General features: G+C 42.8%; 1 protein-coding gene across 1 annotated transcript; it reads left to right on the plus strand.

Annotated features, from left to right (window-relative positions):
• Positions 1 to 1596: 1596 nt before the first annotated feature.
• On the plus strand, positions 1597 to 11065 carry tuba5 (tubulin alpha 5). Its single transcript, XM_083639134.1, has 5 exons — positions 1597 to 1727; positions 7430 to 7655; positions 9116 to 9264; positions 9739 to 10419; positions 10562 to 11065. The coding sequence occupies exons 1-5, from the start codon at positions 1725 to 1727 to the stop codon at positions 10859 to 10861; spliced, it is 1359 nt and encodes a 452-aa protein (XP_083495260.1). The 5' UTR covers positions 1597 to 1724; the 3' UTR covers positions 10862 to 11065.
• The last annotated feature ends 2059 nt before the right edge of the window (positions 11066 to 13124 follow it).

Below are 13124 nucleotides of genomic sequence, written 5' to 3' on the forward strand. Positions count from 1 at the left end.
CCCAGGGAATCTATGTAAACATATGGCCACACCTCCAGATCGATTGCTGCCATGAGAAAAGAACATTTTATCTCCCCACTGGTTCTTCCAAAAAGTAGTGTCCTCTTCACATGAATGAGTCTCTTGCAGAAAAATGCACTGTGCTTTTAGTCCTTTACAAAACAAAAAGGTGGCCTTGCGCTTCACATTGTCCTTTAAACCTCTTGCATTTAAAGATAAGAAAGAAATCTCTGACTTTAGAAAAAACATTGATAAAGAAATAATATACTTCGCAACACGTTGTTATAAACAACAACAAGAAAGAACCAACCTAGACGTGTGCTGAAACTCAGAAGTTCCTCTGATAAAAATAATAATAATAATCGTCGTCGTCTCCTCCACCATTCATTCACTGTCTTTACCGTTCAAGTTACATATCAATGTTCACTCTTCCAACTTAGATCCGCTGTCCATTGATGAATCCAAAGGGACCGCGAAAATATGCCTTCTTCCCGGCCTTTCTCGCTTCTTCTATCTTGGGCCACAGAACTTCTCTCGCCTGTTTATCAGCCGTGGATAAATCTTCAGTGAAGCGAACGCCCACTTGCTTACAGGCCTCCGACTCCTTCGTCATTCTCCAGAGCTCATCTCTATGCTGGCGCTTGACAGCACTTCTGCCAAGTGATGTTCTTTTTAATTTCTTTACATTTCAAATGTAAACTATATTCTCTGACTCCAGAGATCCCATACACGGTAGACCACTTGACAAGGTGTGCTTTAAAAAGCTTTTAATGGACCAATCAACAACTCAGAGCAACTGATTACCGGTTTCCTATTGGCTCCAGAGCATAAACGGTAGGCTATGTCCAACAATTTCTTTGTCCTACAATAAAGTCAAATCAAATCAAAACAAGCCATCACAAAGCAAATCATCGTTCAACTTAATGTGCACTGTAGCCTACCATACCTATCTTCATATGGAAAAGGTTGATCAGTGTATAGCAGCCCATTGATGTGTCTCTAGCTCTTGGAGAGCGCTTTATGTTATTATTCATAACTACACTGAACTTTCCAAATTCAAGGGAATGACTTAAGTCAATTCATTTGTATGGGGTGGACTTTAGGCTACCTTTAAAAAGGCCTTTGATGGCTAACCTCTGTTTAGATGCAGAAGACAGAGTTATGAAATAACATGTAGCATGTAACAGCAGCCAAACCTTACAATTTAATTTAAATTAGAAATATGGTGCAGGTGCCCCACATGTAAATTCTGGAAAAAAAATAGCCTGCACCACCCTCTGTAAGTGAAATAGTCATTATACTATACTGTATAATTATCCATACCGCATGAACTACTATGAACAACTGACTAGGTTAAGATAGGCCTATTTATAACTTCTGGAAGAGCTAGTGGTATTATTACAATACGAAAATGGACATGCACGGCTTTAATGTAAACCTGGTCAGAAGAGCAAAATATGAATCAAAATAAACATGGCAGTCTTGTCATCTTGTCCTGTTCTCCACCTATGCTACCTGTCCATGAGAGCGCCCCGGTGCGCCGCGCCGCGGTCCGGAGCAGACTGCTATAAAGAGCGCAGCTTCGGGGCGCGGCGACACAGTGCAGCGAAGTGTTGGTGGAGACTCGTTACCCCTCCGGTCGACACTGCAGAACAGCTGGGCTGAAACCTCTTCATAGACCATCAACTTCTATCAAAACTCACCACTTACAAATCCGGAGCAACATGGTGAGAAATTTCAAAATTTGTTGAAATGAAGGAGGCAATTGCATGGAAGTTTGTTTGGCTTAATTAGCACCATCAGCAATTCAGAACAGCGCACAATTCTGATGGAATGCTTGTATTTTGCTGCCTTTCGAACATGTAGCCTAACTTTTTTTTAAAGCATTAGACTATTAGAATGTTCATGGTCAAAATACTTGTTGGGCCTTGAATTTTAATACACTAGTAGCACCTGATTTTCTCCAATCAGCCTACAAACCCCTGGGTGAGAAGTTGCCCATGCTAACATTATAAGTGCATTGTATGTAGACAGATGCAGCTGTTTTACAGTAGCCAGTAGGTTCACCATGTAGCTAGACCATTGATCTACAACTATTTTTTTAAGCTTTTATCATTTCATCATTTTAAGCTCCACGTCCCCTTGCATTACAGAGCATTACAATGTTTATTCTTAATTGTTTTGTGAATGATTAGCAGAGGCTTGTTTATCTGCCTATATACAAGAGGTGCCTCAGAACAAATCAACCCTTTGTTTGTTCTGTATTGACTTAGCTCTAATCACTGTTCATGTTGTAGCCTAAACTTCAGTCAGTTCACGTCTTGCAATGTCACTCAACAGCAGAAAATCATCTTGGGGGAAGTTTCCCCCAGGAGGACAAAAGCTGAAATTCTCAACATGTTGAAACAGGACTGCTGAAAACACTTGGGACATGCAACAGTATAATAATGTCAGCTTATCCTGTTTCCAGCGTTGTTTGTTTACTCTTCGCACTTTGCAAAAGCAGGGTTCAATTAGGCTTCAGGGAACAATATGTCCTCCTGACACATTTTTGCATTGCAGCTTTTTGTACAGTCATCTGTTTGTGATTACATTGACCCTCCAGGGCTCCAGGGCTCTGAAAGCCATGAACTTCACCTCAACAGGCAACAGCAATGTTGAATGTTACAAGTTTGTATAAGGCTGTGGTCCCCCAACCTGGGGGTCGTAAAAGGATTTATGGAATCTGAAAAAATTATTAATAATAATAATAATAAATATAGCCGCAAGCGGCGATGCGGGGTCCAAGCTTCCGGTGACTTGGGGGGTATATGTCAGATAGTGCACATTTATTCAGACTTGGTATATGCACAAGTAAACAAAGTTTGGTTGAGATCCGGTGACCTGACGGTTTCCAAGCAGTACTAGTAGTAGTAGTAGTAGCAGTAGTAGTAATAGTGTTGGTAGTAGTGGGAGTGGTAGCAGTAGTAGCAGCAGAAGTACTAAGAATAGTAAATGGTAAATGGTAAATGGACTGCATTTATATAGCGCTTTTATCCAAAGCGCTTTACAATGTGCCTACATTCACCCATTCACACACCGAAGGCGGCCAGCTGCCACGCAGGGTGCTGGCACAGCCATCGGGAGCAATTTGGGGTTCAGTGTCTTGCCCAAGGACACTTCGACGTGCGGACTGGAGGAGCCGGGGAACGAACCACCAACCTTCTAATTAGTGGACAACCCACTCTACCTCCTGAGCCACAGCCGCCACTAGTAGCCAATAGTAGTAGTAGTAGTAGCAGCAGCAGCAGTAGTAGTGGTGGTTGGCTGTTATAGCGCCACCATCTGGTAGATTGGTGTAATTTTTTCCTCTGAGTAGTGGGTGATGTCTTGAAACTTGAAGTAATACTTGGATAGAAAGCAGTTTTTGTGTACAATATCCCTTTAAGTATCTGGACAGAAAGTGGCATTTGGGTAGAACATACTGTCAATACGACAAGTACTTCTCTGGCTCTGCAGATACATATAATATGGTCTACAAAGTTAAATACAACAGTCTGGATAGCTCACTTGGTAAAGCACGTGACTTATGCTAACTAAAGACCATTGCCGCTCAAAGTTCAAACCCCACGTGGGATGAAAAACTTTCAACTTCAGACAGGTAAGTCAGTAACAGTAATTAAAACCCCACATGCTGCCTCCTTATTTTGCGGTGTTTCATGAACTTTTTCAATATCTTGGAAATGTTAGCTGGAGATTGCGTGGCTGTGTTCAAGAACGTGTTTTGCAACAGGAGAGGTTAGTTCTTGTCTCATGATGGAGCTTTTGTGTTCTAAAATCAGAATTTTCAGTTGTCATTGTGTCTTTCCCACACACACATCAAACCATAGGGCGTAGTGGCGTCCACTACAGAAGGTTGATGGGGTTTATCCCTGAAATTGCTTTTGATGACTATAGCCAGCACCCTGCATTGCAGCTTGTCATGCAGTCCATTTACCATTAAGGACATGTCGGTATTACACACATAATCCACCACTTTACATTAAAAGTCTGCCCTGAATGGAGGTGTTTGAACTAATTGGTGTGGGTTGTGCTGTTACAATGGAAGTAAAGTAAAGGTAAAGTCCCACTGATTGTCACACAATGTGTGAAATTTGTTCTCCGCATTTGACCCATCCCCTGGGGGAGCGGTGAGCGGCAGCGTGCGCCACGCTCGGGAATCATATGATGATCTAACCCCCCAATTCCAACCCTTTGATGCTGAGTGCTAAGCAGGGAGGCAAATGGGTCTCATTTTTATAGTCTTTGCTATGACTCGGCCGGGGATCGAACTCACAACCTCCCAGTCTCAGGGCGGACATTCAGACCACAAGGCCACTGAGCTGGACACATGAGTGACAAGGATAATTCAGATTTAATTCTCTTTTTGGACCTTTCACATCTGAAGACACAATAATGTATTGGAATGTTTTTCCTTTCATATATCTGAAAGAAGGCTCCCAGCAAACACAATTACATCATGATGATGTTCTGATATCATCTTTCAGTGACGTCCAGGACTAGGCCAAATCACAGCCGATTTGGGGATCATTTAGACATCTACACAGGAATGTCAAGAGGACGTCGAAATATGACGTTACCATAAATAGGCATATTCAGTTATTCTGCTATGTACACAGTGTGTATTCAGCAGCGTTATACATAATTATATCCAGATTAACCTTTATTCTACATTTTCAAAAAATAAAACAGTTACCTGGCTGTGGTTTGAACCCAGGACCTCCAGCTTTGGTGTCTGCTACTGTACCCCTACACCATCCTTCCACAGCAATGACAAGGCACGGATATAACCTTATTATGGCATAAACTTGTTTTTATTCAAACGTGGGTGTCAAGTCTTTGTGGATCGGGCATTACTGTGTGACATCTAAACCAACTATGTATTATGCTACAGCAGATGCAGAACCCCAAAACACATTAACCCCACCCAAAATGCTACATTCCAACTTCCAGTAGTAGTAGTAGTAGTAGTAGTAATAGTAGCAGAAGTAGTAATAGTAGTTGTAGTAGTGTTGGTAGTAGTGGGAGTGGTAGCAGTAGTAGCAGCAGTAGTTGTAATTGACCGGTTAATGAGTTGTGGGCAATTTAGTGTTGGCGTGTGTTTCATTAAAAGTTTCGAGATTTATCATTTCAAAACGGTTTCACGTATCCAAAATCCTTTACTAACCTTAGGTCGGGGTAGTCCATAGATGACCCAGAAAAAGTTTTGTGTGATTTGGCCAAACAGTCTAGGAGGAGCTCGCAAAAGTAGGTTTTTGATCAAATTCAAAATGGCGGAAAATCTACCACACAGAAATGGGCGTGGCCTAGTGGGTTAGATACATGATGCTCCAGGGAAACCAGTAGATGTGGAATTTTGATTCTACAGCTCGCAGTTCAGAAGTTATGGACCGACAAACGTGAAATTGGCTGTTATAGCGCCACCATCTGGTGGATTGGTGTAATTTTTTTACTCTGAGTAGTGGGTGATGTCGTGAACCTGTGTGGAAAGTTTGGGTGATGGGGGGTGTATGGTTTCTGAGATCCACACACTTTTAGGGCAGGAAAAGAACAAAAGTAAATACACAAAAGTTTAAACATTTATAATTTCAAAACGGTTTCACGTATCCAAAATCCTTTAATAACTTTGGGTCGGGGTAGTCCATAGATGACCCAGAATAATTCCTATGTGATTTGGCCAAACGGTCTAGGAGGAGTTCGCAAAAGTAGGTTTTTGATAAAATTCAAAATGGCGGAAAATCTAGGCACACGCAAATGGGCGTGGCCTATATGGATAGATGCGTATTGATCCAGGGAATACAGCCGAAGTGGAATTTTGATTCTACGCCTCACGGTTCAGAAGATATGGACCATAACGCGAAATGGTCTGTTATAGCGCCACCATCTGGCCGATATGGGTAATTTTTTGTTTCTGAGTAGTGAGGCACATTTACAATCTATGTGCCCAGTCTGGCTATGCTGAGCCTTACAGTTTCTGCTGTACATACAGTTTTACCGGAGAAGAAGAAAAAAAAAAAAAATCGGAACAGATACAATAGGGATCCACGCACTTCGTGCTTGGACCCCTAATAATAATATACATAGTATTTATTAACAGGTTTGTAGGTTTTGTAATGAATGTGATGAAAGTTTGCAGTCTATATTACACATTTGATCATATGACTAGTTCATTTGCATTTCACCTCAGACAAGACAGGACACTGCTTTCAAGTCTGAAATTTACCTAGATTTGCTAGAAAGATGAAAAAAAACTTTTCACCTTTTCACCAACTATGGCGCTGCTAGATAACATCACTAGGTTGACTGTACTGTACTGTACTGTACTGTACAGTACAGTACAGTACAGTAGAGAGTACAGTACAGTACAGTACAGTAGAGTAGGCCTACAGTAGTGGAGTACAGGCTATTTAAGTGTTGTACTAAGGCTTTTGAATTCTAACAGGCTAACATCATGCTGTTGTGTTTCTGACTTGGATTGTGGTTGTTTTGATTCATCAAAAATGTTCAAAATCCTTACTACTGCACTGTACATTCAACCTAGTGACATCATCATCTAGCAGCGCCCTATAGTGGCGAAAAGCTGAAATGTTGTTCATCTTTCTATCAAATCTAGGTACATTTCAGACTTGAAAGCAGTGTCCTGTCATGTCTGAGGTTCAATGAGAATGAACTAGCGTCATATGCAGGGGCGGCTCCAGGATTTCAGTTTTGGGTGGGCTCAACAAATGTAGGCTGGGCCCATCTTGGCGGCACCCGATTTGGCGGCACCCGAAGGGTGCTGGCAAAAAAAAATTTGAGGTCTTTTTTTTTACATTTTTAGCGATATTTAGAGGAATATCTCATTTAAATTAATGATTTGAGGGCTTTTTTTGACCTTTTTTAGCTACACTGTACATTACAACAACAACTGAAGCGCCAAATTTAACTCCCGTCAGTACTTGAAGTCTAATATAACAGTTTTATTTTTCTTTTATTGTTAGAAAGAGTCAGGAAACGTTTTTGTGTGTTTATTTTGTATTCAAATGTTCGTTTTAAAAATTAATTAATTAAAAAAACATATATATATTAAAAAAAAAAAAAAAAAAAAAAAAAATCTGATTGGGCCTGGGGAAAAAGTGGGTGGGCCTAGGCCCGCCAGGCCCAATACTGGAGCCGCGCCTGGTCATATGATCAAATGTGTCATGTCCTCTTTAAAGTTAAGAGCCCAAAAAGAGAAATAATCCTCATTTGACTCCAAAGTTCATCGTCCTATGCTTGCAACAGAGGGTCACAAATAGAAATCACTAATATTAAAAGCTGAAAATTATTATTATTATTATTATTTTTTTTAATGCCTACTTGGTGCCTTTGTGTGCCATATATTATTAATGACAGTTTTTCCCCTGTTCAGAGAGAGTGCATCTCCATCCATGTGGGCCAGGCAGGTGTCCAGACAGGGAACGCGTGCTGGGAGCTCTTCTGCCTGGAGCATGGCGTGGGGCCCGACGGCGTCTTCCTGGACGGCCCTGCCCAGCCCAACACCCGTCAGGATCCCTTCAACACCTTCTTCAACACCGGCAGCTCTGGGCGTCACGTCCCCAGAGCTATATACGTAGACCTGGAGCCCACGGTGGTTGGTGAGCAGCCCCTTTAATGTGTTCATAACTGTATGTGTATACTTGTTTGATCTCTTTTTTTCTCAGTCGTTATCATTCCCCTCGCCCCTTTATCAATGCGTCATGTGTGGTCACACGTATCACGTGTGATTGCATCTCCCTCCACATGGGGTCACGCAGGATTGTTCACTGCACACTGTACTTGAAAGGAACGCAGGTAACCAAGCAACAAGTACAGTGGTGGTGGGTCCTGGTGGCTCACCAGCACACGTGCGACAGGAGGTTCAGTCCTTCGCACGGCCGACGTGGGTTCAAACCCGACCCGAGGTCCTTTGCCGAATGTCATCCCCTCTCTCTCTCCCAACCTTTCCTGTCTGCCTACTGTCCTATCTAAATAAAGGCAAAAATGCAAAAAAAAAAAAAAAAAAAAAAAAAAAAGTACAGTGATGACTGCTTTACCTTTTATCCAACGAGAGATGCTAACACTTACAAAAACCTATTTATGGGGCATCTGGGTAATGTGGAGATAAAAGCACTCGCCTACCACCACGGAGACCCGGGTTCAATTCCCGGCAGCGGTACTTCCGGCTTGGTCAGACGTCCCTACAGACACAATTGGCCGTGTCTACAGGTGGGAAGCCGGCGGGCTGTGTATCCTGGTCGCTGCGCTAGCGCCTCCTCTGGTTGGTCGGGGCGCCTGTTCGGCAGGGGGTGGCTACTGGAGGGAATAGCATGATCCTCCCACGCGCTACGTCTCGCAGGTGAAACTCATCGCTATCAGGTGAAAAGAAGCGGCAGGGACTGCACATGTATCGGAGGAAGCATGTGCTAGTCCAGTGATTCCCAACCAGGGGTATGTGTACCCCTAGGCCGGGGTACTTTAGCAGCTTGCAGGGGGTACTTAGAAAGATTGGGGATTACAATGTATTTCCAAAATGATAATAATACGCCCATAATAGGCCCATTTTGGTCAAACTGACTTTCAATTGAAAACTGTCAGAATTGTATTAAAGGGGAGTCATTCAAATTATTTCCATTTAATAATCAGATATGTGTTAGATAGTCCTACTAAAAGTTTCATAAGAGTTTAATAGGGCAAATTTAGGCGAATCATCGACGCACATAGGACATGAGTGAGGGGGTACTACTGGCATGGCAGAACAGCTCAACGGCTACATAAGACAGAAAAGGTTTGGAACCACTGTGCTAGTCTAGTAACTCTCCCCAGATCAGCAGAGGGGGCGGAGCAACGACCAGGACAGCAGGGGGGATTGGCCAAGTACAGTTTGGGAGAAAATGCAAGAAAAAAAGACTATATAAATAGACCGTTTTAGAATGGAATATATTGCATTAATTTACGATGACTACACACCTGAACATAAATGTGTAGGCTATGTTTTGGAGGCAGACTTGCGTCACTGTGCAATCTGTCAAGGTAAATCAAGTCTTTCAATTGATCTGAACGGCCTCGTTCTTTTCAGATGAAGTCAGAGTTGGAAAATACAGGGAGCTCTTCCACCCGGAGCAGCTGATCTCTGGAAAGGAGGACGCGGCCAACAACTACGCTCGTGGCCATTACACTGTCGGCAAAGAAATCATCGACGGGGTCTTGGAGCGTGTTCGGAAAATGGTCAGTGGGGTATAATAAATAATTAATAATTTGATGCCTGACCGAAGCTGACGTACTGTTTACTGTTGAGGTTTTAAAAGGGAATATGAGTGAATTTCATTATTCAAACATGGTTTTCCCTAGCTCTGTGTTAATGAACATTCACTATGTCATCTCTCCCACAGCCAGAAATGAGAGAGAAAGGTTTGTCAAATTTAGAATGAGTCTTGTTTATAAGCTGAATTTCTACCTGAAATCAGCAACCAGGAACACCAAAACTTTATTGGGGCCCCATATCACATCTGTTTTGTTTGTTTGTTAAAAGCATTAGATTTTCTGACCGAGTGATATCAATTCAAAGAGGCTTTGTTGCTATATCACTATGGATGTTTGGGCCAGTCAGAATGGTGATGTTCATATGGATTTCTTGTTTTTAACTCCATTATGTGAAACATTTCTTTAAGGCTTAATGTAGAATACGTTTCTCCTCCTCAGACGGACCAGTGCACAGGTCTGCAGGGCTTCCTCGTGTTCCATAGTTTTGGAGGCGGGACCGGCTCGGGCTTCACCTCCCTGCTGATGGAGCGCCTGTCTGTTGACTACGGCAAGAAATCCAAGTTGGAGTTCGCCATCTACCCGGCTCCCCAGGTGTCCACAGCGGTGGTGGAGCCCTACAACTCCGTCCTAACCACCCACACCACCCTCGAGCACTCCGACTGTGCCTTCATGGTGGACAACGAGGCCATCTACGACATCTGCAAGCGCAACATGGACATCGAGAGTCCCAGTTACACCAACCTCAACAGACTGATTGGTCAGATTGTCTCCTCCATCACCGCCTCGCTCCGTTTCGACGGCGCCCTCAACGTCGACCTGATGGAGTTCCAGACCAACTTGGTGCCGTTTCCACGCATCCATTTCCCCCTGGTGACCTACTCGCCCATCATCTCCGCTGAGAAAGCGTACCACGAGCAGCTGACTGTTTCTGAGATCACGACCGCCTGCTTCGAGCCGGCCAATCAGATGGTCAAGTGCGACCCTCGTCACGGGAAATACATGGCCTGTTGTATGCTGTACCGAGGTGATGTTGTCCCCAAGGACGTCAACGCTGCCATCGCAAATATAAAGACCAGACGTTCCATTCAGTTCGTTGACTGGTGCCCCACTGGTTTCAAGGTGAGTAACATTATCTGTGTCCACAGTGTGGGACTGTCTATAATAACATTATGACAACCGATTATAATAAAGTGTAGATTGAGATGCACATCAGTACGCAGCCTTTTCTGTGATTACTCCTCTCTGACTTTTGGCTGGACAGGTTGGAATCAATTATCAGCCTCCAACTGCAGTTCCAGGAGGCGACCTGGCCAAAGTCCAGAGGGCCGTGTGCATGCTGAGCAACACCACCGCCATCGCCGAGGCCTGGTCTCGCCTTGACCACAAATTTGACCTCATGTACGCTAAGCGCGCTTTTGTCCACTGGTACGTGGGTGAAGGCATGGAGGAGGGAGAGTTTGCCGAGGCCAGAGAGGACCTGGCCTGTCTCGAGAAGGATTATGAAGAGCTGGGCAAAATGAGCCTGGACTCTGATGATGACGAAGATGGCCAAGAATACTGAATCTTGAAGCCCAGGCGGGGCTGTACTAGCTACACAGCAATTGTCCTATATTGAGTTACGTAATAACTACTTCATAATTACACTGTGTATCTTCTAAGCCCAAGCAGACCAAAGTGAATTTCTTGATCATTACGTTGTATAATGTAAGTCATGTAAGAGAGACAAACTATATTGCATTTGAATCATGTGCTACTGAATAAAGCATCTTAGCACAATCTGTGTGAGACTTGACAGAATGCATGCATGCATACAACTAACCACAATAACCATATGAAGTGAGACCGTCTGGCTTGAGAGACTAACAGGAAATGTAATCGGAGGTTCCGATTGTATTTACACTTCCTGTGACTCATAAACCTAGTCTAACACATGATGGCTGAGTTTCCCAACAAAGAAGCTTCTTAAGAGTTAAGAAACTTCTTAAAGTTAAGAAGCTTCTTAAGGAGTTAAGAAGGTTCCAAAGAAGTGTTTCCCAAACGCCTTCTTAACAGCTTTCTTAACACTTAGCTAAAGAAGGATCTTAAGAAGCATTTTAACCGGAGCTGTCCACCATCTCGATGTGAGAGGTCCTCTGCGGCCCACTAGATGGCACTCTGAGCCCACCAGTAGGCCACGACCCAGTGGTTGAGAAACACTGTTGTAGAATAACCATTGTGCCATTTTGTGTCGAAAAGGCAGGGTAAACACAGGTGCAAGCAAAACACTAATGAGGGTTTCCAACTTCCATGATTGGAATTTGGAAACCATCATTAATGTTTTGCTTGCACCTGTGTTTATTCTGCCTTTGTCATAGAAGATGATGTCACATTGTCTATGACATCATCAGTGATGATGTCACAATGTCTATGACATAATCAGTGACATCACAATTGCGCAGGTGTAACCAAGCTCAGCATGCTTGGGTTTCTTGGCTGGAGCGACCTCAGCAGCTTCTCTGGCCATAATGGAGCTTGCTTTTTCTCAGCAGTAGCCGAAGCCCTTTTCTAAGGAGCTCAAGTTGATGATCCTCCTGAGATATCTCGAAACAGAGGCTGTTGCCTCTCCCTCAGTATATAAATGGGAGTTGGGGCTCTGTCTGTCCCTGTCCCACAGTGATGTCATAAATTACATCATCAGTGAATTACTAATACTCAGTGATGTCATAAATGACATCATCAGTGAATTACTCACATCAGTGAATTACACCATAACCACCAATATGAAAAATAATAAAATCAGCATTCATTGTTTTTATTTATTTCTTAAAATATCCTATCTTCATGCAACATATGTTGATGCTACTTATATAGGCTACTAGGAAATATTCTAGGAATTTGCATAATTAGAATTTGTGTCTGAAAAGGAGGTAGGCTACCCTCCACTGCATCCCTGACCCTGAACATGACATTGACCACGTTTATAAACTGCAGGAAGGAACACAGTTGACAAGAGCATTTGATTGCATTGCGTGTGTAGCAGCAAGTGTTATAAAGCCTGCCATGAGGAACCAGGATGTTCCTCATAAGGCTTTATAACACTTATAACATCCAATCAAATTGCCCTTACCATTGGCCATTTAAACAAGTCCCGGTGCCCGTGAAGGTGTCACCTGAAAATATCCATCCGCGCAAGTGTAAACACAAGATAGGCTACAAAGGAGTTGTTTTACAGATAGTGAATAATACATTCACTAACAAGGGTTTGACCAAAACTATCCTATTGATATTCACAATTTCATACATAAGCATGATACCATGGGCCACCAGTTTTCGATTATTTTTCAAGCTATGTAATTGATAGCTAAAGTAGTCCCGTCCAGTTAACAAGATGATTTCAGAAGTAGGCTATGCTTCTTACATTTGATAGGTAGCCTACTGTTAACCACTCATAGACTGTTTTCAATTCAATTTGCATCATACAAATATTTTCATTTTGGCAGTTGTTTTTATAGGGACATCCTGCCAGCAAGTGATATGGGTATAATGAGTTTTTAACATGACAACAGCCTTACCTCAATGTAATTTTCCCCCTTATAGGCTATCCATAAAGCACATTTAAAACCTACAAGCCACACCAGACTCCAGGGCAGCCTTATCTGCTATCCATCTTTGGATGGTACTGCATGCATACTTGTTCTAAATTGCTGCTCATGCCTGGATTGTGTAGTTTGTAAAAAAAACAAATTTACTTATGAAAGAGTCCAAATTAAAATCAGTCCATATGTAGGATTAATTACTTATTGTGAAATGTATTTTACACTTCACAGTATGAAATGCCGACACAT

This window comes from Poromitra crassiceps (genome assembly GCF_964638095.1).
Source record: "Poromitra crassiceps genome assembly, chromosome: 6".
Lineage (NCBI taxonomy): Eukaryota > Metazoa > Chordata > Actinopteri > Beryciformes > Melamphaidae > Poromitra > Poromitra crassiceps.